The sequence below is a fragment of the Myodes glareolus genome, chromosome 24 (assembly GCF_982192425.1).
Source record: "Myodes glareolus chromosome 24, mMyoGla1.1, whole genome shotgun sequence".
Lineage (NCBI taxonomy): Eukaryota > Metazoa > Chordata > Mammalia > Rodentia > Cricetidae > Myodes > Myodes glareolus.
The window spans coordinates 16,945,659-16,970,634 of NC_142049.1; the positions used below are offsets into that span (position 1 = coordinate 16,945,659).

At 46.5% G+C, this 24,976-nt stretch overlaps 2 protein-coding genes across 3 annotated transcripts in view; both read left to right on the plus strand.

Annotated features, from left to right (window-relative positions):
* Positions 1 to 1,006: 1,006 nt before the first annotated feature.
* Arpin (actin related protein 2/3 complex inhibitor) lies at positions 1,007 to 10,459 on the plus strand. The gene is made up of 6 exons (XM_048434890.3): positions 1,007 to 1,231; positions 3,545 to 3,620; positions 6,027 to 6,159; positions 7,654 to 7,860; positions 9,118 to 9,281; positions 10,109 to 10,459. The coding sequence occupies exons 1-6, from the start codon at positions 1,140 to 1,142 to the stop codon at positions 10,115 to 10,117; spliced, it is 681 nt and encodes a 226-aa protein (XP_048290847.2). The 5' UTR covers positions 1,007 to 1,139; the 3' UTR covers positions 10,118 to 10,459.
* A 6,033-nt stretch (positions 10,460 to 16,492) lies between these two features.
* The window catches only part of Ap3s2 (adaptor related protein complex 3 subunit sigma 2), a 40,107-nt gene continuing 31,623 nt past the window's right edge, over positions 16,493 to 24,976 (plus strand). Inside the window, exons 1-3 of one of the 2 annotated variants that reach the window (XM_048434891.2) lie at positions 16,493 to 16,651; positions 21,921 to 22,012; positions 22,770 to 22,881. In XM_048434891.2, coding sequence (XP_048290848.1) covers positions 16,583 to 16,651; positions 21,921 to 22,012; positions 22,770 to 22,881 — 273 coding nt within the window. In that variant the 5' untranslated portion in view covers positions 16,493 to 16,582. Of the gene's footprint in view, positions 16,652 to 17,658; positions 17,773 to 21,920; positions 22,013 to 22,769; positions 22,882 to 24,976 lie in introns of those variants that run through there. The other variant, XM_085682608.1, reaches the window with a different exon arrangement.

The window sequence follows — 24,976 nt, forward strand, 5'->3', positions numbered from 1 at the left end:
GCTGAGCTCTTGAACTCTGCCTTTAGGGAGAGACAGCCCATGTATACAAACAAAAATGCTTGCTTTAATTAAAAAATTATTTTTACTAGTAAAATTTGTTGACCGCTCCCGCCCCCCCCCCCAGCGGCCACTGTGAGTCATACAGTGTGGGAGAGGGAGCTTCTTCCAACAGTGACGTCTCAACCTGGACTCTCGGGTATCGGCCGGGGGGGGGGGGGGGGGGGGCACTTCTCTATTATTCCCCCGGCAGAGGCACACCTGCCATCCCAGAATGCGGCCACCTGCGCCAGGGTTTGGCACAAAGGGGCCAATAAGACAAGCCGACTTCCCAATGATTTCCAGGTCAGAGGAGACTCCTGGGTGCAAGCTTCGAATAAAAGGCTTGCAGACACCCTTGAGCAGAGGGCACTGTGGGACTAGAGAAGCAATCGATCAGAATCTGTGAGGCGTGGGAAGGAAAGACTAGGCGAGGGCGAGTTCCATCTTTACAAACCACCGGATACGTTTATTTTGCCGAGGAAGACATGAGGGCTCCGATAGGTTGAGGAACTTGCCGCGCGCACACGGCAGAGATGGCAGAGATTCAGGTTTCCTTTGCAGCAGATCTGACACTGATTTGTACCCCTTCACGCGTCCCTGGAACTCCCCTAGGTCGTGGCGGGATCACGGGAAGGGCCAAAGGACAGCGTCTATGCAGATCACTCTGTGGTTTCTTATCCGGTTCCCTTTTCTCCCTTCTGCTCCCTGGGAAAATATCCTCCTAGAATCGATCCCAAGGAAGATCTACATATAATTCCTGAGCTTCAACCGTCGCTTTGTATACTGATGAATTTTGAGACAGGGTCTCTATACTACAGATGGGTCTCGAACTCTCGATCTTTCCTGTCTTAAACTACAAGGACATGAAGGACAACAGTCACTTGGAAAGCCCTACGCCACTGCACAGGGTCTGGAGGTCAGGAATGAGGCTCGGCTCCTTTAAGTCCAGCTTGGGAACGCCCAGAGCGGGCAGCACGGTTCCGGGATCTGCTGCCTGGGAAAGCGTACGCTGCAAGGACCTCCGGCTCCTCTCCCCTTGGTGCCCCGCCCCGCGCGCCCACTGCTTCCTGGAGCTGCCGGCCTTGGTTGGCTTGGGAAAAATGAGCCGCATCTACCACGACAGTGTCCTCCGCAACAAGGCGGTGCAGAGCGCGCGACTGCCGGGGTCCTGGGACCCCGCTGCCCACCAGGGGTAGGCTGTGATCCGTCCATCCATTCGGCTGCTGACCAGGGGTGGGTTGTGCTCTCTCCACCTGGTTGCTGGCCAGGGATGGGTTGCACTTTCTCCCGCTGCTGACCAGGGTGGACTGGACTTGGGAACTGCCGGGTACATCGAGTCCCTGGGGCTCTGACCCCCTACTGTTAGTCAAGAATGGTCTGCCAGCATCCCTGAAGCCTGGCTCCAGGCCTTGGTCGAGCTCATAATCTGAGTCCTGTTCAGAGAAAGTTCTGGGTCAGAGGGGGCGCTGGAGGTGAGAGATAAAACTGGCGTTGTCAAAGCCACCTCTGGCTTCCAGGCTGCTCTTCCCAGCTTCCTAGACTGCCACACACCGGGAAGAAAGATATAATTGAAATTCCTGCCTACAGGCGTTTCCCCGAAGGGACGCCAGACTCCCAAATGGAACCCTAGAGGCGGTGCTTCGGTTCCCACTGACCTCGGTCCTTACCCCACCCCAGGACTCTAAACTCCAGTAGTTTGTCATGGTGCACCATAGGGGGCCAGCGCATGGTGTGGCAGGACCGACAGAGGGAGGGCAGGAGCATCAGGAGAAACAGGCCTTGTCCAGGGTATAAGCAGGGTAGTTCCATTTACAGTCAGAGACGCCAAAGAATCACGCTATGTGAAAGAAGGCAGTCCCAGAAAGTCAAATACGGTGTCATCTAGGAAGCGGAATCTAAAGTCCAGCTCATAAGGTTCTCAGCGAAGTAGTTTCAGTTCCTAGGAGGAATTGGTTCTGAGGATCTAATGTGCACATAGATTTGAGTGTGTGAATCGTACACACTGTGTGTATATATCAAGTTATCTTGCTAAATGCCTCCAGTGTATACTGTCTTTGTCAGTTTACTGTTTTTAGAAAGAATTTGAGAGGAGATAATACACCAGGCAAGGCGTCTTGGCCCCATGTTCTTCCACTCTCTACCTGCTTAGACCCACACTTTCCTCGTGTTGATGGTTCCAAAGAAAGCCCCCCAGGTCCCAGCTTCTGCTTTTGTGAACACTGTGGTCTGGGAGTGGTAAAGGGGTGGCCCTGGTCACTCTGTGTGGTACCCTGTGAACTTGGGCTAATCCCCCAAACTTCTGAGTCTCGCATTTTCTAGCTAATGGTGACAATAACCGTTTCCCTGGTGGATTCCCTGGTGGATTCCCATGTAGGAATGGATAGAAACCGGAATGTAAAAGATCTTTAAAGCAGGGGAAACGTCTCAGTGAGGAGGGCTTGCTGCTCTTCAGAGAACCCACGTTCACTTCCCAGCACCCATATCAGGGGCCTCAAAACTGCCTGTAAGTCCAGCTCTGGGGGATTTGACTCCCTCTTCTGAACTCCACAGGTACCAGTACACACTGGCTTACACTCACACAGACACACATACCTACACATAACAAAACCCACCACCACCACCACCACCACCACCACCACCACCACCACCACCAAAACAAACAACAGAACACCCAGGCATGGTGACTCACAATCTTAATCCCAGTACCTGGAAGGCAGAGGCAGGTTGATCTCTGTGAGTTCAAAGCAGCTTGGTTTACAAATGACATTCCAGGACAGCTAGGGATACATGGGAAAACCCTGCCTCAAAAACAAAAACAAAAACAACCAAACCAACCAAACAAACAAACAAAACACTTGTTCCCAAATTTGCTTAAATAAAATAGTAGAATCATTTATTTATTTATTTGCAGCATTTTGCTATATATTCAAGTATTCAAGGCTTGACTTGAACTCACAGCAATCCTCCTTCCCAAGTACAGGGATTCCAGGTATGTGCCATTAAGCCCAGCTCTAACAAACGCTGTACATTTAATAAGTACTTAGTTCACGATCACCTTCGCATTCACACTCTTAGGCCAGAATGAGAAGAGCACAGTGAGGCAGCTGCTATCTCCTCATTGGTGGATAAGAATCTTGAGGGTCTGGTCATAATTATTCTCTCTCTTTCTCTTTCTCTGTCTCTGTCTCTGTCTTTGTCTCTGTCTCTGTCTCTCTCTCTCTCTCTCTCTCTCTGTGTGTGTGTGTGTGTGTGTGTGTGTGTGTGTGGTGGGGAGATGGGGAGCATCTCTTGACTTCAGCACAGCCTGGGAAAGTTCTTTATAGAGATGGAGGCTCAGATAGGGGAAGAAGACAGTGGCGGCTTCTCACCAGGCCCCCTAGGAGCTGGGTGAATAGAGTCTGGGGTGAGACTTGTTTCTGTCTCAGAGCAGCTTCTCACTCAGGCCTTCCCCGAGGACTGACAGAACCTGCCTTTCTTCCTTTCTTCCTTCCTTCTGATCCCCCAGGGGAAATGGCGTCTTGCTAGAGGGGGAGCTGGTGGATGTATCTCGGCACAGCATCTCGGATGCCCATGGCAGGAAGGTGAGTCTGTGTCCTGGGTGCCCCTCACAGTGTCTCCTCCCTCATCCACAAAACATCGTCCCCTGTGCTGGGCTAAGACATGGGGTCCGGGTCAATTCCTGAGGGGCTCATGGAACAGATTGCCGCAGCCAGACAGGACCAGTAGAAAGGGCCTTTGGGGACCCTTCAGTGTAGCAGACAGGGGGTCGGGGGGCAGGGATCCACATGGTTCTTACAGAAGAGCCTCTGCTACCACTGAAAGAACAGTCCAGGTCCCAAACCCAGTCTAGCCTGGATACAGTCTACACACTGACATCTGGGCCTCTGTCTTTGCTTCACAGGCTCCTCGAAACCCACACACCCCAGGTGTCCGCGACCACTCCTAGGGTCACCCTGTACTAGCCTGTGTCTCCTTTCTGGGGACTAGTTCTGTTCTTCTGCCCTTCTTTCAGATAGCCCGCTCTGGGTGTGCGGAGCACACTGTCTCCGTGGCCCTTGGTTGCTAAACCTCAGCTTAGCATCCGTGTTGGGTCTTCTCAATGTGGGCCAAAGGCTGGTTCTACACTCATGCTTTTTATTATTATTATTATTATTATTATTGAGACAGGGTTTCTCTATAGCCCTGGCTGTCCTCGAACTCTGTAGACCAGGCTAGCCTTGAACTCAGAAACCCACCAGCCTCTGCTGGGATTAAAGGTGTGCACCACCATGCTGGACTTCAGCCTGTATTTTTGTACTACACATTTCTTGAGAGCAGTCTCTGCTGCTGGCTCACTGTTTTAATGCCCAGAGATCTTACCACACTCTCTGCCCCTTAGCTTGCAGGTCAGTAGGTGGGCACACCACTTTGGAGCCCTCACTCAGCCTGTCCAGGACGGCTGCACCAGTGTGGAGCTGGCCTACCTCAGCTGGTCCAGCACAGGCAGACCCTTACCAAATGTGCCTCTTCTTTCCTTCCTCCTGATGATACGCAGGGCAGTAGCCCTGTCAGCTGCTAGCCTTCAAACCCCTGTCTTCTCTCCCTCTTCTTCTTCCTTCTCCTCAGGTAGGCAGTGCCCATGCAACCTTATTCCTACTCAACCTTTTCTTTTCTCTCTCCCATCGTCTTCCTCTTTCCATGGTCCCCCTCCAATGGGGTCCTTAGCTATTCCTCTTTAATCTTTGTGCCTGATTTCCTACCTTCACTACCTTCCGGTGGTGCTCAGTTGACCCCTTGCTAATTCATTTCCAGAAAGACATCTCGGAAGGGTATTGTTGCTACCCCCAAACCTTTCAGGGTTCCTTCTTATTTACCCAAGAAGATCCAAATTTCCAATGTCAATTCTAGACCCATCAGGAACCCATTTCAGTTGCTTTCCAGCCTGGGCTGCCAAGAGACCACTCAAGGGTCTGCAGGTCTGCATTGGTCAGATGTGCATATGGCCTCTCTTGACCTTTGATAGGGTCTTTTCCAAAAAAAAAAAAAAAAAAAGTCCAGGTTCATTTGAACTCACCGTATGGCAGAGGATGACCTTGAATTTCTATCTTCCTGCCTCTTTCTTCACAGTGCTGGGTCCCACACCAGCCTTATGCAGCATTTTGAATTATGGGAATTCAAACCCAGGGCCTGGTATATGCCAGGCCAGCAGGTGACACTCAGGCCAGTTTCAGGCTTTTATTGCTCTTCCCACATCCTTGTCCCCACACCTGTAGGATGCTCTGCTTTTTGAGAATTCACCTTTTCTGACTGTCCCAAACTCTCTGCTTCTTCCATCTCTGAGTACTGTTTCTATGCCTGCTTTTGTTTTTCTATTTTACATGCCCACCACAGTTCCCCTTCCTTCCCCCCTCCTCCTACCTCCCCCAACTGTGCCTGGCCGGATGAGAACACATGGCCGATAACTTTTCAGCACATTTCTTGCTTTGAAAGGTGCCCCTCCACATGTGTCTCTGGGTCCTTGTAATGTGCTTGAAAGGAAGCATTATGCTGTTCCCACATGATAGGGGAAACCGAGGCATGGGAGTCTTGGGGTGATCTGCCTCAGTACTATAGCTGGAATATATATATATATATATATATATATATATATATATATATATATATATATCTCAGCGGAATAGTTGCCCCCCCCCCAGGTCCTCAGTGTCCTTTCTGTGGCATGTTGACAACATCCATCCTGCCTTGTTGCATCTGGGGACCCTGGTGCTTAGGTTATGGTCATTACTTGTGTGGAAGCCTTGGAGGCCTGTGATTCCCTGCCATGGTTTGTGTGGCCTGGTAGGTGGACAGACACTCTAGCGAGTATAGGAGTGGATGATATTTGAATCAGGCACCTGCTCGGCCTACACATCAGTGTAGGATGATGGGGTTTTGAGACAAGGGGTGAGGTGGGCAGAGTGGGGTGGGGAATGGGGTAGTGCCCTCACCCCCTTTTGTGCCTCACCCAGGAGCGCTACTATGTGCTGTATATCCGGCCCAGTTGTATCCACCGACGGAAGTTTGACTCCAAAGGAAATGAAATCGAGCCCAACTTCAGTGCCACCAGGAAGGTGAACACAGGCTTCCTCATGTCGTCTTACAGTAGGTATCCTGGGCTCTCGCTCCCCAAGTGACTGTTAGACTGGTTCTGGCTTGAGCATCCCCCGAGAATGCTGTGCTCCACCATAGCCCCAGGAGTCAGGCTAGTATCCCCAGCGCTCCTGTTTCCTGAAGTCTGGCAGGATTTTCCAGACTTGGCTTTGGGCTCTATCATTGTGTGTGGTGACGGGGCCAGGTCCAGCACTCTCTGATCTCCTGTCCAGATGTTTGCTTGGTGGCTCTCAATCTCCTTGTAGTAGCTACTTTTAGTGTGTAATTACTCTTCTTAGTGCTGCGACAAAATGACCCAACGAAAGCAACTTCAAGGGAGAAGGGATTTGCTTTGACCCATGCAACAGGAAAGTGCTGACGGCAGAACCACTAGACAAGCCTTGGGGACACAGCGCAGGAGTCTGGGGGCAGCCATGCATGCCTTCTGCACCTTACAGTCAGCTACTGCCTTGTGAACCCTGCCACCTGCAGGGTTAGGACCTGGGTTCCTCACTGAGCTGCTGAGCTCTGCCAGGGTGTGTTGTGTGATCTTTCACTCCTTTGGCCTTTTGGGGGGCCCATCACCCTGGCTCCCAAATAAATTACACATGGAGGCTTATTCTTATGAATAAGCCTGGCCTTAGCTTGTCTTGTTTCTTAAATTAGCCTATCTTTTGCTTCTAGGCTTTTATCTTTCTCTATTTCTGTATACCTTTCTTTACTTCTCTCCTCGTGGCTTGCTGTGTAGCTGGGTGGCTGGCCACTGATGTCCTCTGTTCCTTGGTCTTTTATTGTTCCCTGTTCTCGGTTCTCTTTGTATTTATACTCTCTGCCTGCCAGCCCTGCCTATCCTTGTTCCTGCCTTGCTATTGACCGTTCATCTCTTTATTAGGACCATCGGGCATTTTGGACAGGCACAGTGACACAGCTTCACAGAGTTAAATAAATGCAGCGTAAACAAAAGTCACACACCTGAAAGTAATGTTCCCCAACAAGGGCCAGCCTGGAGTAGGCCAGCAGAGGGTGTGGGGACCATAAGCTGAGTGCTGGTTCTAGAACCTGAAGGAGCTCTGCTTAGTCCCAGAGTCTCGGTTGGAAGGCAGGACTGTACTGTGAATGTTTGAACACTGCCCCCACTATGTCTTGGTTTTTCTCCTCTCTGAGATGGGAATAACAAGACCAAAGACCCTTGACGAGGGCTGATTCCATGACAGACACTGTGCTGAATGCTCTACTCGCTTTTTCTCCCCTGTACTACATGTTAGGGTTGTCCGATTGGCACCATTTTTATCCCTATTCTCCAGGGACAAAGCGAAAGTTCACGTGCCCAGATTGTAGTAGAGTCCAGATTTGCTCCCGGTAGCCTGGCTCCAGAGTCCGGGTCATAAAGCCTCTGCTGTGGACTTCTCTGATGAGCCCTGGCAGGAGGGATGCCTGCAACAGCTCCTGAAAGTACTTGGAGAAGTTTCCGTATCTGCTAACACCCCTGCACCATATGCTCTACAGAGACGGAAGCCAAGGGGGACACTGACAGACTCACGCTCGAGGTGCTGAAGGGCCTGGTGAACAAGCCGGACCTGCTGGAGCTGACAGAAGGCCTCACTCCAGACCAGACGGTGGCATTCTGGATGCCGGAATCAGAGATGGAGGCCATGGAACTCGAACTGGGGACTGGAGTGCGGTTGAAGACGCGGGGCGATGGCCCCTTTATCGGTGAGCACCGTGGTTCACTTTGCCTGTTCCGATAGCCCATAAGCCAGAGGTTCTCAACCTTCCTAATGCTGTGAGCCTTTAAGACAATTCCTCATGTTGTGGTGAACCCCAACCATAAAATTATTTTGTTGCTACTTTATAACTGTAATTTTGCTATTGTAATGAATCATCATATAAATATCTGTATTGGAGGATATCTGATACGCAACCCCCAAAGGGGTTGAGACCCACAGGTTGAGAACCACTGCTGTGGGGACTCCTGGCCTCCCTTCAGAGGCTCCCATCTCTCTTGCTGAGAGCTGTGTGAGAAGGCCAAGTGTGGCTGTCCACGGGGGCCTGACCTGTGGTCCTGAGCTTCACTCCTACGTCTATGGTCAAGTGTCCTGGGGCCATTAGCCTGGACGCACCATATCTCAGGATACCACCCAACTCCTATAGCTGGCCCTTGCTTTCTAGTGCTCTGGGATTCCCACCAAGAACCTTAGTAGCCATAACAGAGAACAGAGCCAATCCAGATGTAAATGACCCGACCAGAATGAAGTGCCTTAGCCTGGCTAGTCCACTACAAGAAGAAAAGCCATTTGGCGTGTAATACAGTCTTGCCTGCTAAATTCTACACATTTTGTAACCTGTTTTATTTCTCTGGGTGTAAAGCGTTTTGACCTAGAATTGTGATATTGTATATGTTTTGTTCCAGTTGTAGAGTAATGTTTCAGCCCAGCACCCGGCTTTGGCTGCTGCTATCATACAGCTGTGAAGACCTGTCTTGGTTTCTGTTAGACTGCTTTTCAGTGCTGTACTATCTTAAGTACTGTAGAAAGGATGTCACTTCTTCCTTTAAGGCTGTTTTGTAATATATATATATGGACTGGAATTGTGTTTTTGAAGAAAAGCATTCAATATGTATGGCAATACACTATCTGTGTTTTCACCATTCAAAGTGCTGTTTCATAGTTGAAGCATCAACTATTTAATGTCATACAATAAAGTGACTAAAGTGTGTTATGTTCTTGATTGCATTTTCTTAGCTTTGAAAAAAAATCTGCGCACATAGAAAATGTATAGCCTTAGATGTCCTGTTTAATGGTGGGTCTTTGGCACATTTAGTTGTTTACCATCTGACAGGTCAGGAAGTTTGGATTTTGAATCTGTTATATATACTAAATTCTGTAAAAACAGATCTCTGACCTCAAAAAGAATTTACATACCAGGAAAAAAAAAAGAAGAAGAAAAATCATTCAACTTCTATTCTTTCAGATTCCTTAGCCAAGCTGGAGCTGGGGACCGTGACCAAGTGTAATTTTGCTGGTGATGGAAAGACAGGGGCATCCTGGACAGACAACATCATGGCCCAAAAGTCTTCACAGAGGGACACAGTGGAGATCCGAGAACAAGGAGATGGAGCGGAGGATGAGGAATGGGTAGGTCAAAGGGATGCCTGTGGACCTGGACCTTGGTGGGAGTTTTGTACATATGGGACACGATTGAAGTAAAATAAATTGAAGGCAAGATAAATCCTTCGTAATTCCTTGGTGTGTTAGCATCAGGAAAATTCCCTCGCGGAATTAGGAATTATCGGAGGGTGACAACCTGAGGCGTTTCTTGCTGGAGGAACAGAACCCAAAGCCCCAGAGATTCATAAAAGCAAGGACTGGAAGCAGAGATTATAGAAAGAGCCAGGGAGTGCCATTAAGTTTCAAAATGTTTCTCTTGAAGTGATACGTTATTCCGGGAAGGTCTTTGAGCAACCAAATGTTTTTTCTTTCTTAGTCGGGACTCCAAAGCCTGAAAAGTGGCTGAATACTAACCTGGTTTTACCAATGCTTCCAGGGCCGAGGTGAACACCCTACTAAGTTAACACCCTAGTTTATATGTAGCTGTTTATCTGAAGTGTGTGTTTCACCTGAACTCATACCAAAAGCTTCATAACAGAACATTTAGAGCAAAGAAATCACAGAAAATTTAGGTATTCACCTCAGAAAGGGCAAGGACAACTTTGGCCAAAGAAGACCAGGGAAGGGCGTGTGAAGGATCTGGGCTCCCTTCTGTGTCAGTAAAACTGACAAATGGTGGATTTGCTGGACGGGCTGGGGAGTGCTGGGGTGTCAGCGCTAATGATGGGAGGCCAAGGCAGTGAGTGGCTGGGGATCCCATGGCTACGGCAGAATCAGACTCATCTGAAGATTGCCAGGAGACTCTTATGAGATATGCTCTGCTTACAACCCTTGACTGCTTTGTGTGTCTCCAGGATGACTGAAGTGCCTTCTCCCGCTACCAGCATCTGAGATGGTGTCTTTGAGAAGTGGCCATACTTCCACCCTGGAAAGAGCCATCTGTCGGGCTGAATACCTTTAATACATTCTGTGGAGATCAAATCCAAGACCTCAAGACTCACAGAGGGTCTCCAGACTACGACTTTTGTTTTTTGTTTTTGTCTTTTTGTTTTTCGAGACAGGGTTTCTCTGTGTAGCTTTGGTGCCTATCCTGAAACTTGTTCTGTAGCCCAGTCTGGCCTCGAACTCACAGAGATCCGCTTGTCTCTGCCTCCCGAATGCTGGGATTAAAGGCATGCGCCACCACTGCCCAGGTTAGGCTACAACTTTTGTATGTCTGTGTCCCTCTTTGGATGCAAGGCTAGCTTTGCTAGACCTTTCTCCAGGGTTCCTTTCCCTAGGTGGTGGACATGTACTAGATGAGTTCCCCAAGTCCTGATGCACAGTTAAGGAATGCCCCTTGTCTGAGACAGTGGAGCTCTGGGGGCAAGTGAACGGGCTCCTTCTATTCTTGCTGTTTTCTCCTTTCTATCCTGTGCCAGCTTTCCTCTTGTGCCTCTGTTCTCCTGATCTACTCCTCCTTGGTCTGTTCTTTCCCATCCCTTATCCAAGGTCCTAATTCTTTACTTCTATTCTGCTCCATGTCTCCATGGGGTTTCCTGCCTTAGACCTCTGTCTTACTGCTTTGTTGAAGCACCATGACCAAAAGTAACTTGGGGAAGAAAGGGTTTATTTCGCTCACACAATTCCATTTAACAGTTCATCATCAAAAGCAGTGTGGGCAGGAAACTCAAGCAGGACAGGAACCCGGGGGCAGGAGCAGAGATCACGGAGGATGCTGCTTACTGGCTTTGCTCAGTCTTCTTTCTTATAGAACCCAGGACCTCCAGCCCAGGAGTGATGCTGGCTCTCCCCCATCAACCACTAAATAAGAAAAGGCCTTACAACCAGGTTTTATGAAGACATTTTCTCATTGAAGGTTCCCTCTTCTCAGATGACTCTAGCTCATGTCAAACTGACATAAAACCAGCCAGCACAGACCCACCTGGCTGCTCTCCTGGAAGGCCAGCAGCCTGTCTGGCTGTGTCTGGCTGGTCCACAGATCTTGACTCGTTCCACTAGGCCAACTTTTAAATTTTTATTTATTTTCAATTTTTCAAATGCAATCAAACCTAGGGCTTCATGCATTCTCTGTAAGTGATTTGCCACACCTATACCCACGGCCATGGACCACATTTTTAGAAGCACTCTTTCTGTTGTTTTGTACGTGGAGAACTTTTATGAATGAGTGACTCCTCAAATTCCTCCACACTACTGGGTTCTTGTGAAGTGTTAATGAATGAATTTTATGAATGAGTGAATTTTCAGGAAGGAATTCCTCCACACTAGTGGGTTCTTGTGAGGTGTTAATGATCTTGCAGCTGAGCCACCTTCCTAGAAGACAGCCTCCGGTCTTTGGTAATGAACATTTCCTCGTTGGGTTGGTGTGTCCCTTTTCAGATCTGGACAAAATCTGAAGTGGAAGTCTACATGTCCTGAGTTTAATTCTATGTAGCCATGGCAGCTGTACGTATCCTCCTTGATCCTGGGAAGAAGGGGTGAAGGAGGATAGGGTTACTGAGTCTCCTTAATGTGTCAAATGCAATGCCAGATGCTTTCTGTGACCATGACTGGTGCTGCCAATACTGAGTTCTTCCTGGTGTGTTAAGTACGTGGAGTATTCTGTCACAACACTCCTATGATGCACAGATGATTAGTATCCCCATGGTTTTTTTGGTACATAGACTGAAGCTTTGAGGCTCTATGAATAGTATGTATTGCCAGAGAAAGGAATTTAAACCCAGGCAGTTAGTTTCAAAGCCTATATTTCCTTCCTTCCTTCTTTCCTTCCTTCCTTCCTTCTTTCTCTTCTTCTTCTTCTTCTTCTTCTTCTTCTTCTTCTTCTTCTTCTTCTTCCTCTTCCTCTTCCTCTTCCTCTTCCTCTTCCTCTTCCTCTTCTTTTTGAGAGAGGATCCACGCACATTTTAGGCTAACCTTGAACTTGCTATGTAGCTAAGGATGTCCTTGACCTGATTCTCCTGTCTTTCCCCAGTGTTGGGATCATAAACACACATCTCCAGGCCTGTTTTATGTGATGCTGGAGTGCACACTCAGGACTTTGTGCATACTAGGTGAGCACTCTGCCAACTGAGTTACATCCCCAGTCCCAAAGTTCACATTCCCCCACATACCCATTTTGTTTGTTTGTTTTGTTTGCTTTGTTCACTAGGTATCCCTTGCTGACCTTGCAAGACCAGCTGGCCTTGAACTCATAGATATCTGCCTGCTTCTGCCTTCTAAATGCTGGGATCAAAATGCACATTTTTTATAACTGGACTCTTTTGCCTCCACATGCAAACTACAGAGAAGGAAGAAGGGATCAGAGAGGTCAGACAACTCTCCCAGTTTCTAAGGGGAGGATCCAGGCCTGGAGTCCAGAGCTTCCAAAAACAAAATTCTTGTCTTTTCCCTTGTCCCTGCTTCCTTGACCACAAAAGGGTTTTGGATATAAGGGCAAGAGGATGTAGAATCCTGTATCTGTGGCAGCTTGCAGACAGGTCATGGTGGGGTCTTATCCCTGAGGATGGTTGAAATAGGTTATCTGGGGACATTGGGACATCTTATTGCACAAAGCTACAGGCAACCCCCAGAGCAGGCCAGCTCTTTTTTTTTTTTAAAGATTTATTTATTTGTTATGTATACAACATTCCTTCAATGTATGTTTGCATGCCAGAAGAGGGCACCAGATCTCATTATAGATGGCTGTGAGCCACGATGTGGTTGCTGGGAATTGAACTCAGAACCTCTGGAAGAGCAGTCAGTGCTCTTAACCTCTGAGCCATCTCTCCAGCCCTAGGCTAGCTTTTTAATGTCCTGAGGCAAAGGGCTCTGATCCTGGACTTTAAGGAAGGAAAGGTCCCATAGTTGGAGTTCAGAGGGTAGAATAGCATGGGACGTGCGTTTTAGAGGAGGCTAGACATTGGGTGTGGCAATTTCATGCTCACTAAAGCTTTGAGGACTTTATCCTTAGTGTCCTGGACGCTAGTGGTCCTGCGGAGAAGTGAGGGCTGATTCATCTATTTTGAAGCTCAATTGCCGGAGAAGAAATGGGAGCAGTGAGCTTCTGCTGGAATCTGCTGCAATCATTTGGTGAGAGGGCAGCGTAGTTTGCTCTGCAGCAGAGACAAAGAGTGTTCCCAGAGGTATTTAGGGAGCAGAATCAACAGGCCTCAGGAGAGAGGAAGGAGACAATATGTTCAGACTCAGATGAGCAGAAGTGTTGGGGGGCATACAATTGTTTAGCAGGAGCCCAGCCTGAGGCTAGGCTGAAATTCCCTCTTAGGGAAGGAAACCATGTTTCCTGTAGAGATGAACAGGATTTCAAAGACAGGCATAGTGGCTCATGCCTATAATCCCACTGCTTGGGAGGCAGAAATGCAGAAGGGTTGCCAACAGTTTGAGGTTAGCCTGGGCTAAAGATTGAGTGAGGCCCTGCTTCATAAAACCAAACATGAAAACGAACAACACAAAAGGGTCAGCAAGCTGGCTCAGTGGGTAAAAGTGATTGCCACCAAGCCTGAAGCTGAGTGTGACCAGAACTTACATGGTGGAAGAGAGGACCAGCAGCTGTTGGCTAATTTCCACACTCATTCATGTTGTAGCTCATGAGCACCTACCCCTCCACATAAATAAACAACAACAAAATAGATTTCAGTTTAGCAGTTAGAGAAACTGCGTTAAAACCCAGCTTGGTTCAGAGCTGGGTAGGGACCTGGGGCTTCACGCAGGTACCTTGAATAAGTGGAAAAGACTCACAATTTCACTGTCCTGTTAATAATTGTTATTATCTTGCTTCTTTAATATGTCTACATGTAAAATTGGACTTTACTCTTCCTATTGTTACTATGTAATGACGGTCAGTGCGCAGTCATATTTTCTGAGGCTCTTTAGACCAGGCTGACCACAGAGTCACAGAGATCTGCCTGCTTCTGCTTCCACAGCACTGAGACTAAAGGCGCTCATCATCACAGCTGGCTCCTCACTGTGATTGGGTGATTTAGGAGCAGGTGTCCAGAGTCAGGTTGCTGGGAATCTAGGCATCTTTTGTAAAATTCTTGCTATATTGCCAAGTTGCCTCCCCAAAGGGCTGCTCTAGACTGCAGCCTCAGAGCCAGTGCAGGAGAGAACTTATTTCATGCTCCTTATGCCAAAACTGGGGGTGAAGATTTTGAACAAATATTTGATAAGGTGAAAATTCTTTTTTTGTTGTTTTTTTTTGTTTTGTCTTCAAGTTTTTATTATTTATTTATTCATTTATTTATAAAAAATTTCCACTTCCTCCCCTCCTCCCAATACCCTCCCATTCCCCCCACTCTCTCTCCTCTTCCCTCTCCAGTCCCAAGAGCAGTCAGGGCTTCCTGCCCCATGGGAAGTGAAAATTCTTAAATATATTTTATCTTTTCTTCTACTTATAGTGAAATTAATTTTTTTCATTTCCTGCATCTACTTCTTTTGTTTGTTTGTTTTCTTGCTTGCTTTTTGAAACAGGGTTTCTCTGTGTATCCCTGGCTGTCCTGGAATTCACTCAGTAGCCCAGGCTGGCCTCGATCTCACGAAGATCCGCCTGCCTCTGCTTCCTCAGTGCTGGGATTAAAGGCATGCACCCCCACTGTCTGGCCTGCATCTACTTCTTTAAAAAATAGTTTTGGTTACATTTATTACTCTGTGTGTCTGTGTGTGCGTGCACATAGACAACTTGCTGAAGTTTGTTCTCCCATCATGTGGGTTCTGGGAATCCAAATCAGGTCATCAGAATTGGTAACAAGCACCTCCACCTGCTGAGACATTGCACTGGTACCTGTATCTGTTCCTTTTGAAGGCTGAGTACTTTCAACTTCTGCCTCTCCCTCCCTTCTCTGTCTCCCAAGTATTACAGGTATGTGCCACCACACCAGCATTTATACAGGGCTGGAAACGGAACTCCCGGTTTGGTGGAGGCACTTTAGCCCCTAGCTTTATCATACCTTTTTGTCATTATGTTACTGTCCCCGTGTGAGCATAGGGACAGTGTGCTGCAGCAAATATGGAGAGGTGTGAGACAGTTTTTGGACTGGAGCTGCTCCACAGCCAAACTATGATGCCCCCTACACTACATATTAAAATTAGTTTATGCCAAGGGCTGGAAAGATGGTTAAAACTACTTCCAAAGGACTGGAGTTGCTCCCAGTACTCATATTGGGTGGCTCACAGCTAAACTGCCTGTAATGCCAGCTCCACGGTGCTCTCCTCGAGCTCTAAGGGCACTTGAACAAATGTGCTCACACCAGCACAAAGACACACATGCATACACATAGTTAAAACTAAATCCTTAAAATTATTTTACTACAGATTATTGTGTTATAGTTTGACATGTCTTTCTTTGATGCTTTAGATTCCTGGGACTCACACAGAATGAGAGAACTGACTCCCAAAGTTTTCTTCGGACTTCCACACATGCACCGTGATAGGTATGCATGTCTTCTCAATAAATATATAAATTAACATACTTCAAACCATCTTAGTTGATCTGATTGGTTGGTAAAGTTCGTTCCTTCTTGTCACTGTTTTGGAATGGTCTTTGATACTCCTGCTCAACATCTGAGTCATTTTGTGACACTTCAGAGCAATTGGCCATTTGAATTTTTATTTACAACCCTTTCTCCCACTGGGATGTATATGTTGGTGCAAGCTTTTAATCCCAGCATTTAGGAGAGAGAGGCAGGAGAATCTGAATTCGAGGCCAGTCACAGCTACACAGTGAGACCCGGTTTCAAAAAAAGAACATATAAACAAAGAAGAAAACAAAAGGTGTAATCAGTTCGAGACCAACTGTACCTTTAAAATGGGATTGCATGAAAAATCCCATGTGATTTTTACCATGTGCACGAGGTTTTTTTTCCCCCTAATTCATTGCAGCATTGTAATACTGAAAAATAAAAACCCAGTTTTTGCTGGCCCAAGGTTAGGACGGCGAAGAAGCCACGCAAGCTCCCTCCCGGTTCCTCAAACTGGCGCAGTTGCTGGCCGGAGTTGCCGTCCTGGATCCGTGTTGATGACGCGGTTGGCTCCGTCACTGAACCAGAGTGAAGGGCCCAGTACTGGATTCATGCCCTAGGCAGGCTCGGATTGATAACCAGGCTGGCCAAGGCGACCGTGCTCCTTGGCTTCCACACCCGAGTAGCCCAGGGGAGCCCGCCGACCTCTCCAGGGCGCCACAGCGGCTGGACCCCTCGGTGCTCGGACCCCAGGGCACCACGGCTATGTTTCCGGGAGCAGTTTTAGGCAGGGCACCAACCGGAAGTGCCCGTGTTGTGGCGGAAGGAGGAGCTTGCTTGGAGCAGCTGGTGCCGAGAGAAGCGGGACCGGCAAAGATGATTCAGGCGATTCTGGTTTTCAACAATCATGGGAAGCCGCGGCTGGTCCGCTTCTACCAGCGTTTTGTGAGTGCGGCCCGGCCCGTCACGCACCCGCGTCCATTCCCTCCCCTCGGTGCGCAGCAGCGCTCGCCAGCACCTCGGGCTTCGGCACCGTGCATGACCCACCGCCTCTGCTTCGCTCATCCTCCCTGGGACCCGCCTCTTCTGTGCTTTCTGACACTTTCCCTTGGGTCTTACGCCAGACCCGGTACACAGTGTGCCTCATTGGGATCTTGGACGACAAAAACCCTTGTCTTTACGCTTTTTTTTTTTAAAAAAATTTAATTGATGAGCGTAGTTTTGTGATAGTCGGGTCGTTGGGTTCTTGTAAGTTTTCTCAAGGTGGGGAGAAGTTCTTTCCTGGAATTACTTGCTTCATTGCTGACTGGGACTTATCAGGGTTGGTCTACCCTTTACCCAGTAAGATTACAGAAAGCCTCTTTCAAAATTGGGGTTAACTGGGCGGGGGTTGGCGAACACCTTTAATCCCAGCACTTGGGAGGTAGAGGCAGGCAGATCTCAGGAGTTTGAGGCCAGCCTGGTCTACAAAGCGAGTTCTAGGACAGACAAGACTATTACATATTGAAACCCTGTCTCAGAAGGGGGGGTGGTGGTAAAATGAGGCATATTACAAGCTGTCAGATGTAGTGGTGTGCACCTGTAAACTGAGAACTCAGGAGATGGAGGCCTAAGGATGAGGACTTCAAAGTTATCCTCAGATAGGCAGTTGGTTCAAAGCCAGCTTAAGCTGCACCAGACCGTATCTCAAGAAAGCAAATAACTAAACAAATGCTGTCACGGGATGGCTCAGCAATGTTCATTTTCTAGAAACATTTCCTTTGGGAAAACGCAAACGTCGTTATTTGTCTCCCGTCCCCCAACATTTTTATTCATGGCTAGGTTTCAAAATACAAAACCGAGAGACTGGTTAAACCCAAGGGGAATGGAATTAGAAAACGTTCAGGCTTCAGCCCCACCTTTCCTACTCTTGTGTGAGTTGACAAGGGAGAAATGTCTCTAGGATTTTTATTCCTTTTTAGTCGTAAATGAAAAATACTTTGCTTTTTTATTTTTATTTTTGGTTTTTCAAGACAGGGTTTCTCAGTAGCTGTGGAACCAGTCCTGGAACTCATTCTGTAGATCAGGTTGGTCTTGAACTCACAGAGATCTGCCTGCCTCTGCCTCCCAAATGCTGGGATTAAAGGCGTGCGCTATCACTGCCCAGTTAATTTGCTTTTTAAAGTAGGCGTTTCAAGCAGCATTTTTTAAATATGCTTAATATAACTTCGACTTGTGTGTGCATTTGTTTCTCCTAAGTTATTGAGATATAAATAACTAAAAAAAACAGATATAAATGACTATACAGCTACTTACCATATCACAATTTGAGAACCTTTTTATCTCTACCCTTAAAGAAACCCCTCCCTATTAGCGGTCTACTTCACTGACTGTAAGCAAGCACTTGCTTTCTCTTGAAGTTTTTGAATGTTTTATCTAAATAGAATTATAATAATGTATGGGCTTTTTATTCTTTTACTTACAAAGACATACTCAAGTTTCATCTGTATCATAGCATTCATATATATGTGTTCTTTACTTATTTTGAAGCAGGATCTCATTATGTAGCTCTGGTTGGCTTGGAACTGGAGGTCTCTCTAGGCTTGCTGGCACAGGTCTATGTTCACTGCACTTGGGAAACTGAGGTAGGAGGATTTTGAGTTCATGGCCAACCTTGGGTACATAATGAAGACATTATAAGCAGCAAAAACAAAACCCAAACAGCTAGCCACCGAAAGAGTAGAAAAGATTCTCTACCCCAACCTTCCACATCCTAAAGTTTCAGGCATGCCATTGTGCCCTGCTGTTCGTTCCATGCTTCCCATTATTGTTGAATCTGACTTTTATAAATAATGCTACTATGACCATTCATGTGTTGACTTTTAGTTTTAGTGAGTTTTAGTAGGCATAGCTTTTTATTTCCTTTGACTTTAGTAGTAGAATCATTAATAACTCAGTGGTAAACATTTTTAAAGTAGCTTATTTTTATTTTTTATTATTATTTTATGTGCATTGGTGTTTTCCTGCATGTATGTCTGTGTAAGGGTGTTGGGTCCCCTAGAACTGAAGTTACAGACAGTTGTGAGCTGCCATGTGGGTGCTGGGAATTGAACCTGGGTCCTCTGCAAGAGCAGTCGATTAACCACTGAGCCATCTCTCCAGCTCCAATGGTAAACATTTTAATAACCTTCCAAAGTGCTTTCCAAGTGGTTGTACCCTTTCACACTACTCTCAACAATGTATCAATATTCCATTTTCTTCCTATCTCCTTCAATGTGTATCTTCTTTGTTTGTTTTTATTTTCTGAACTAGGGAGTGAATTTAGGGCCTCTCTTATTATAGGCATTTTTCCTCCACTGGGCTATAAATCCTAGCCATGTTTCCTTTAATTAAAGGTATTTTAGTGGATGAAAATGAATCTCCTTTTAAAAGGTTTTGATGTCTGTTTCCATAGTAACTAAAGATGCTGAGCACCTATCTTTTCTTATGCTTATTAGCTATTTGTATGTCTTTGAAGATCATAGACTTGTTTAAGAACCTCTTGAGTGAGAGTCCCTTGAAAATTTGCGGCGTACTAATAGATAGGAAGGGTTGTTAAAATAACTGGGGCACGGGAGCAGTCCAAAGTTGGCCTTTCTGTTGAGCTAGGAATCAGTTGGCCTCATTGCTCCATACCACCACCACATCCCCATTTTTGCCACTTTCATCTGTGGTTGGATAAAGGGCTTCAGTTGAAAAGATGTTTTTGTCAGCTTAAAAAAGTGCTGATGCTTAACGTGCTTTGTGCTTCTGAGCACGCAGAGTTAATCTTTGACAACATCCTGGCAAATGTGAGCTTGGTATGTTCACATGGAAACCAGAAAGATAGTGATTGATTTGTTCCAATTTGTGGGCCAGCGGTTAACAAGTTTGCATCCATGCGTTCACTAGGCACTGAGAGCCTTTAGAGCCCACACTGAGCAGCCATTTCCTCAGTGATTGGTTCCTGGTTTTTGTGTTGTCCCTGTCCCCCATGCTTCATAGCTTTTAAATAACTGGCCCTCTCAAAGCTAAGTGCAGTGGTGTAGAAAGAAAGGGACTAATTTTTTGTTTGTTTTTTGTTTTTCAAGACAGGGTTTCCTCTGTAATTTTTGGATCTAGCTAGCCCTTGTAGACCAGGCTGGCTTTGAACTCACAGAGATCTGTCTGCCTCTGCCTCCCAAGTGCTGGAATTAAAGGTGTGCACTGCCACCACTGGCTTAGGGATTAATTTTTTAAAATGTGTTTTCCTGTCTTAAGGAAGATTTAAGTTGAACATTTACTTACGCTGTGGCCCTCAGAGTGTGTCCCCCAGACCCAAAGCACCAGTATTCTGTAGGAGCTTGTTAGAGCTTGTAGGAGTAGTCTTAGGAGTAGCCCAGGCATATTAAAGAGGAACCTGCATTTAAACATCATCCCTGACTGATTCAGCCCACATTACGATGTGAGAAGACTATCTAGAGGGTTAAATTTTCTTTTTAGATTTATTTATTTTATGTGTGTGACTGTTTTGCCTGAAGTTATGTGTATCTATCACATGTGTACCTGGTGCCATTGGAGGTCGGAAGAGGGCGTTGGATCCCTTGGGACTGGATTAACTGATGGTTGTTAACCATCCTGTGACTACTGGGAATTGAACCTGGGTTCTCTGTATGAGCAGCAAATGCTTTTAATGACTGAACCAATTCTCCATCTCCTGATCTCGAGTTTTGTTGTTGTTATAGGTTTTTTGATTGTTTACTTGGTTGGCTGGTTGGTTGGTTTGGTTTTTCAAGACAGGTTTCTTTGTGTAGCCTTAGCTATCTTGGAACTCAGTCTGTAGACCAGGGTGGTCTAGAACTCACAGAGATCTGCCTGCTTCTGCCTCCAAGGCATGTACCACCACTGCTGGTCTCTCTTCTAGAGTTTTTAACTACCTAATTTCTGTCTTATTTTTCCCTAATCATTTTTATTTGTTTTGAGACAAGGTTTCACCATGTATCCCTGGCTGACCTGGATCTTACTATGTAGACTAGGCTGGCCTTGAACTCACAGATCCTCCTGCTTCTTGCTGATACTAAAGCACCACCATTCCTACCCTGCCCCTCACCTTTATCCAGGGTCTCATGTTCCTCCTGCCTTCACTTACCAAATGCTGGGATTACAGACTTACTCTACTACAGTGGGCTTTCTTTCTCTGCTCCTCTCTCCCCCTCCTCACTCTTCCCTCTGTTTTATTTTGTTGAGCTTGTACAGTTCAAGCTGGCCTGGAATTCACCATATAAACCAGGCTATCCTGCAATTCAGTAACAGGCCTCCTGCCTTAGCCTCCAGCATACTGGACTTGCAGAAGGGAGCCATCACACATGACTTTTAAAAATACTGTACATTCTTATTATAAAACTCATACATGTAAGTGGAAATCAAATGTGATTTATCAAGCGATACGTTCACAGTTGAGGTTTCTCAAGATTGCGAGTGACTATTAAGTGGAAAAAGTTTATTTGTAGTTTTGTTTAGTTGCCCAAAATTCAGGTCTGTAAATACAGCGTTTTCTGTTTCTCCCAATTGCTGGTGAGCAAAACAGCATCTTATATGTAGCACTGGTATTACAGTTTAAAAACACTGACAAATTTGTCTTTGAGTCAGTGTACATGATTGCATCTTGACCTTCACACAGTGCTGGAACTTTGAGATTTGTTAATTACACAGTATAGATATTTTCTTTTTCAGGGAAAAAAAAAGCTGGGCAGTGATGATATGTACCTTTAATCCCAGCTCCCAGGAGGCAGAGGTGGGTGGATCTCTGAGTTTAAGGCCAGTTCTATGGAACTGGTTTCAGGACAGCCATGGCTTCACAAAGAAACCCTGTCTCAAAAAAAAAAAAAAAAAAAAAACCCCAAAAAAACAAAAACCAAAAACCAAACCAAAACAAAACAAAAAAACCCAAACTAAACCAAACAAACAAAATAAAACTTGAGGATCTTTGTGAGTTTATGAATTCTGATTCTTTGTCTATAAAATAGCAATAGTTTGTGACTGAGATACCTAAGTAAATAAGCCACCTTAATCTCTGTAGCCCTGTCTTTCCCGTAGTCATTCTCGGTTCTCCCTGTGTTTATACGTGATCGTTTCCAGTTGTCCCCAGTGTAAATCCCCATTTCTACATAGCCGTCCTTATTGATGGACACTGTGTTTCTCACTTGCCCCAACCCGGCTTTTTGTTGTTGTTCCATAGCCAGAAGAAATTCAACAGCAGATTGTTCGAGAGACTTTCCATCTGGTCCTCAAGCGGGATGACAACATCTGTAACTTCTTAGAAGGTGGAAGGTAAACCATCAGCTTCAGGTCGCCAACCCCTAGTCCCCAGATCCGTGTTTGGCAGCCTTCGTTACTGTTGTTTCTTCTGGTACCCTCAGGGATCAGTGGCTACCTGATGCAGCATCACCTGTGTGTGGAAGGGGGTGTTGTTAAGACCTGGTTTCTCTGTGTAGCCCCGACTGGCCCTGAACTCGGAGGTCTGCTTCCCCTACCTCCCGAGTGCTGGGATTAAAGGTGCACACCACTACACCAGACCCATTTAACCTGTTCTTAGCATGTGCTGCTCAGGGAGACAGCCTGGCTCTTTTTGGGAGACACTTGCTTTACTGGGCTTCAGCCATCACTCTGAATTTTTTTTTATTAATTTATTTTTATTTTATGTCCATTGGTGTTTTGTCATTGTGGATGTCAGAACCTCTGCAACAGGAGTTCCAGACAGTTGTCAGCTGCCGTGTGGGTGCTGGGGATTGAACCTGGGTGCTGTGGAACACCAGTCAGTGCTCTTAACTCCTGAGCCATCTCTCCAGCCCCAAGCCATCACTCTGGTGTTTGGGTCACTGGCAGGATAGGTAAAAAGAAAGCTACAGGGTGAAGTCAAGTGGCTTTAAGTTCCTCTCCCAAACTTAGCTGTCGTCCGTGTGAGAAGTGCCGTTCTGAGTGGTCAGCCTTCCTCCTTGTTAGGCCCATTTCCCTTCTTTGGTGCAGGGGTCTCAGATATGCTTACTTAAGAGCTGAGTTCTCAACTGCTGACTTCTGTCTCCCGCAGTCTGATTGGTGGTGCTGACTACAAACTGATTTACCGGCACTATGCCACCCTCTACTTCGTATTTTGTGTGGATTCCTCAGAGAGTGAACTTGGGATCTTGGACCTTATCCAGGTATGTGTAGTCATCAAATAATGGAAGCACCTTTCAGAGTTCCCACGGGGGTTTTGAGTACTCTGCCTTGGTTTGGATCCTTTTTTCAGTCTCCTCACCAGCGTTGGTCAGAGTTGCCCAGTGTCCACCAGGTGGTGCTCTGGGACCGCCTGAGCAACCCTCCAGGACTCAGCGGCCACCGTGGTTTCTGCCCAGCCCTTGCACTGCTACCCTTGGTTTTAAATGTTTTGAATTTCCTTTCATCTCTGAAATCAAACTACATTGAAGTAGTTATACTTTCTGTGTACAAGACATGTATGTGCCCTGGTGTTTGTGTAGCTGCTTGTGGAGGCCAGAGATTGACATCTGGTACCTTCCTCAGTGGTTTCCCACCTTATTTTTGAGTTAGAGAAAGATTCAGCTAAGACAGTCTTGCCAGCAAGCCCTAGGCATCATCTTATCTTTTCCTCCGAAGTGCTAGGATTTGCTGCACTGGGCTTTTCGTTTGGGTTCTGGGAGATCAAACTGAGGTCCTTCTGTTTGTGCCACAAGAACTTACTGACTGAAACATCTCCCCAGTCCTAAGTGTCTACACAGTTAACTTTTACTTATAATGGTAGCCTAGAGCAAGAGCATGGTGCACACATAGTGTCTTCTCCCCCTAGTTAATTTCGTAGCCAATTTTAGTTGTAAAACCGAGAGCCAGAGTTATCTTAAGGAAGAAGTCTAAAGACACACATGAAAATGAAACAGAATGAAAGAAGCTGAGAGCTGAGCGTGGTGGTGCTGTGGTCCCAGCTACTCAGGAGGCTGAGACCGAATTGTTGCAGGATGCCGTTTGTGGGCTCCTGGTCCAGTTCTACCAGGAAGTCTTCAAGAGCCAGAAAAGGGAAACTCGGGAAGAAAGTAAAGCGCTAAGTGTGCTGTGTGTCAACACCTTGCCACTGAGTAGCTTCAGCCGACAACAGCTCAGTTCCTGCCAGCTCAGAATACTGCATTAACTTAAAAAATTATTAATGTGTACATTTTAATTAAATGTGTTTGTGTGTGTGGGGGGAGAGGTGTACACGAGAATGTGAGTGCCCTGGTGCACGTTTACAGGGCCGTCTTGTTAGGGTTTCTCTGGCTGTGATAAACACCAGGACGAAAAGCAGCTTATGAGGAAACAGTTCCACACCACAGTCCATTACTGAGGGAAGTCAGGGAAGAAACTCAAGCTGGGCAGGAATCTGGAGGCAGGAGCTGATGTGGAAGCCACCAAAGAGTGCTGCTTACTGGCATGCTTTCCATGACTAGCTTAACCTGTTTTTAGATAATCCAAAATCACTAGCCCAGCGGTGCTTCCACCGTCAGTGAGTGAGCTGGGCTTTCTTGTCAAGAAAATGCTCAACAGGCTTGCCCATGTTGCCCATTGGCCAATATGGTGACTAACTTGTGTCAAGCTGACATAAAGCTAGCCAGCACCGGGGGCTGGAGAGATGGGTCAGAGGTTAAGAGCACTGGCTGCTCTTCCAGAGGTCCTAAGTTCAATTCATAGCAACCACATGACAGCCCACAGCCATCTATAATGAGATCTGGTGCCTTCTTCTGGCATGTGCATATATAATAAATAAATAAACTTAAAAAAAAAAAAGCTAGCCAGCACCAGGTCAGAACTATCTTGTGGGAGTCAGTTCTCTCCCTCTACCCTGAGCCAGGCTTGTCAGCAAGCACCTTTACCACGAGCAGCCATTTTGCTAGCTAGCCCTATGCTTTTGTTCTTTAGTGTTGCAATATTTTAATTCTTAAGTTTTTATGACAGATTCTGATACATAGTAAGAAAAATCTGTCCTTGTTATCACTGTTTTCTCAGAGTATTCTTTCATATTTTCCAGAAATGATTGATTTGGAATATGTACGTGAAGAACTTTTCAATTTGGTAAAGTTTTCCAGTATTTCCAGGGTTTCTCTGTGTAGCCCCTAGCTGTCCTAGAACTTGCTTTGTAGACCAGGCTGGCCTCAAACTCATAGATCCTCCTGCCTCTGCCTCCTGAGTGCTGGGTTTAAAGGTGTGCACCACCACTGCTCCAGCTTTATCTACTAAACTACAATTTCTTTTTTGTTGTTTTGTTTCAAT

Excerpts from the sequence above, each read along its gene's own strand:
- Arpin (XM_048434890.3), top strand. The coding sequence starts at position 1,140 with ATGAGCCGCATCTACCACGACAGTGTCCTCCGCAACAAGGCGGTGCAG. Across the intron at positions 1,232-3,544 it reads GACCCCGCTGCCCACCAGGG|GGGAAATGGCGTCTTGCTAG; the intron begins GTAGGCTGTGAT and ends CTGATCCCCCAG. Across the intron at positions 7,861-9,117 it reads GGGCGATGGCCCCTTTATCG|ATTCCTTAGCCAAGCTGGAG; the intron begins GTGAGCACCGTG and ends CTATTCTTTCAG.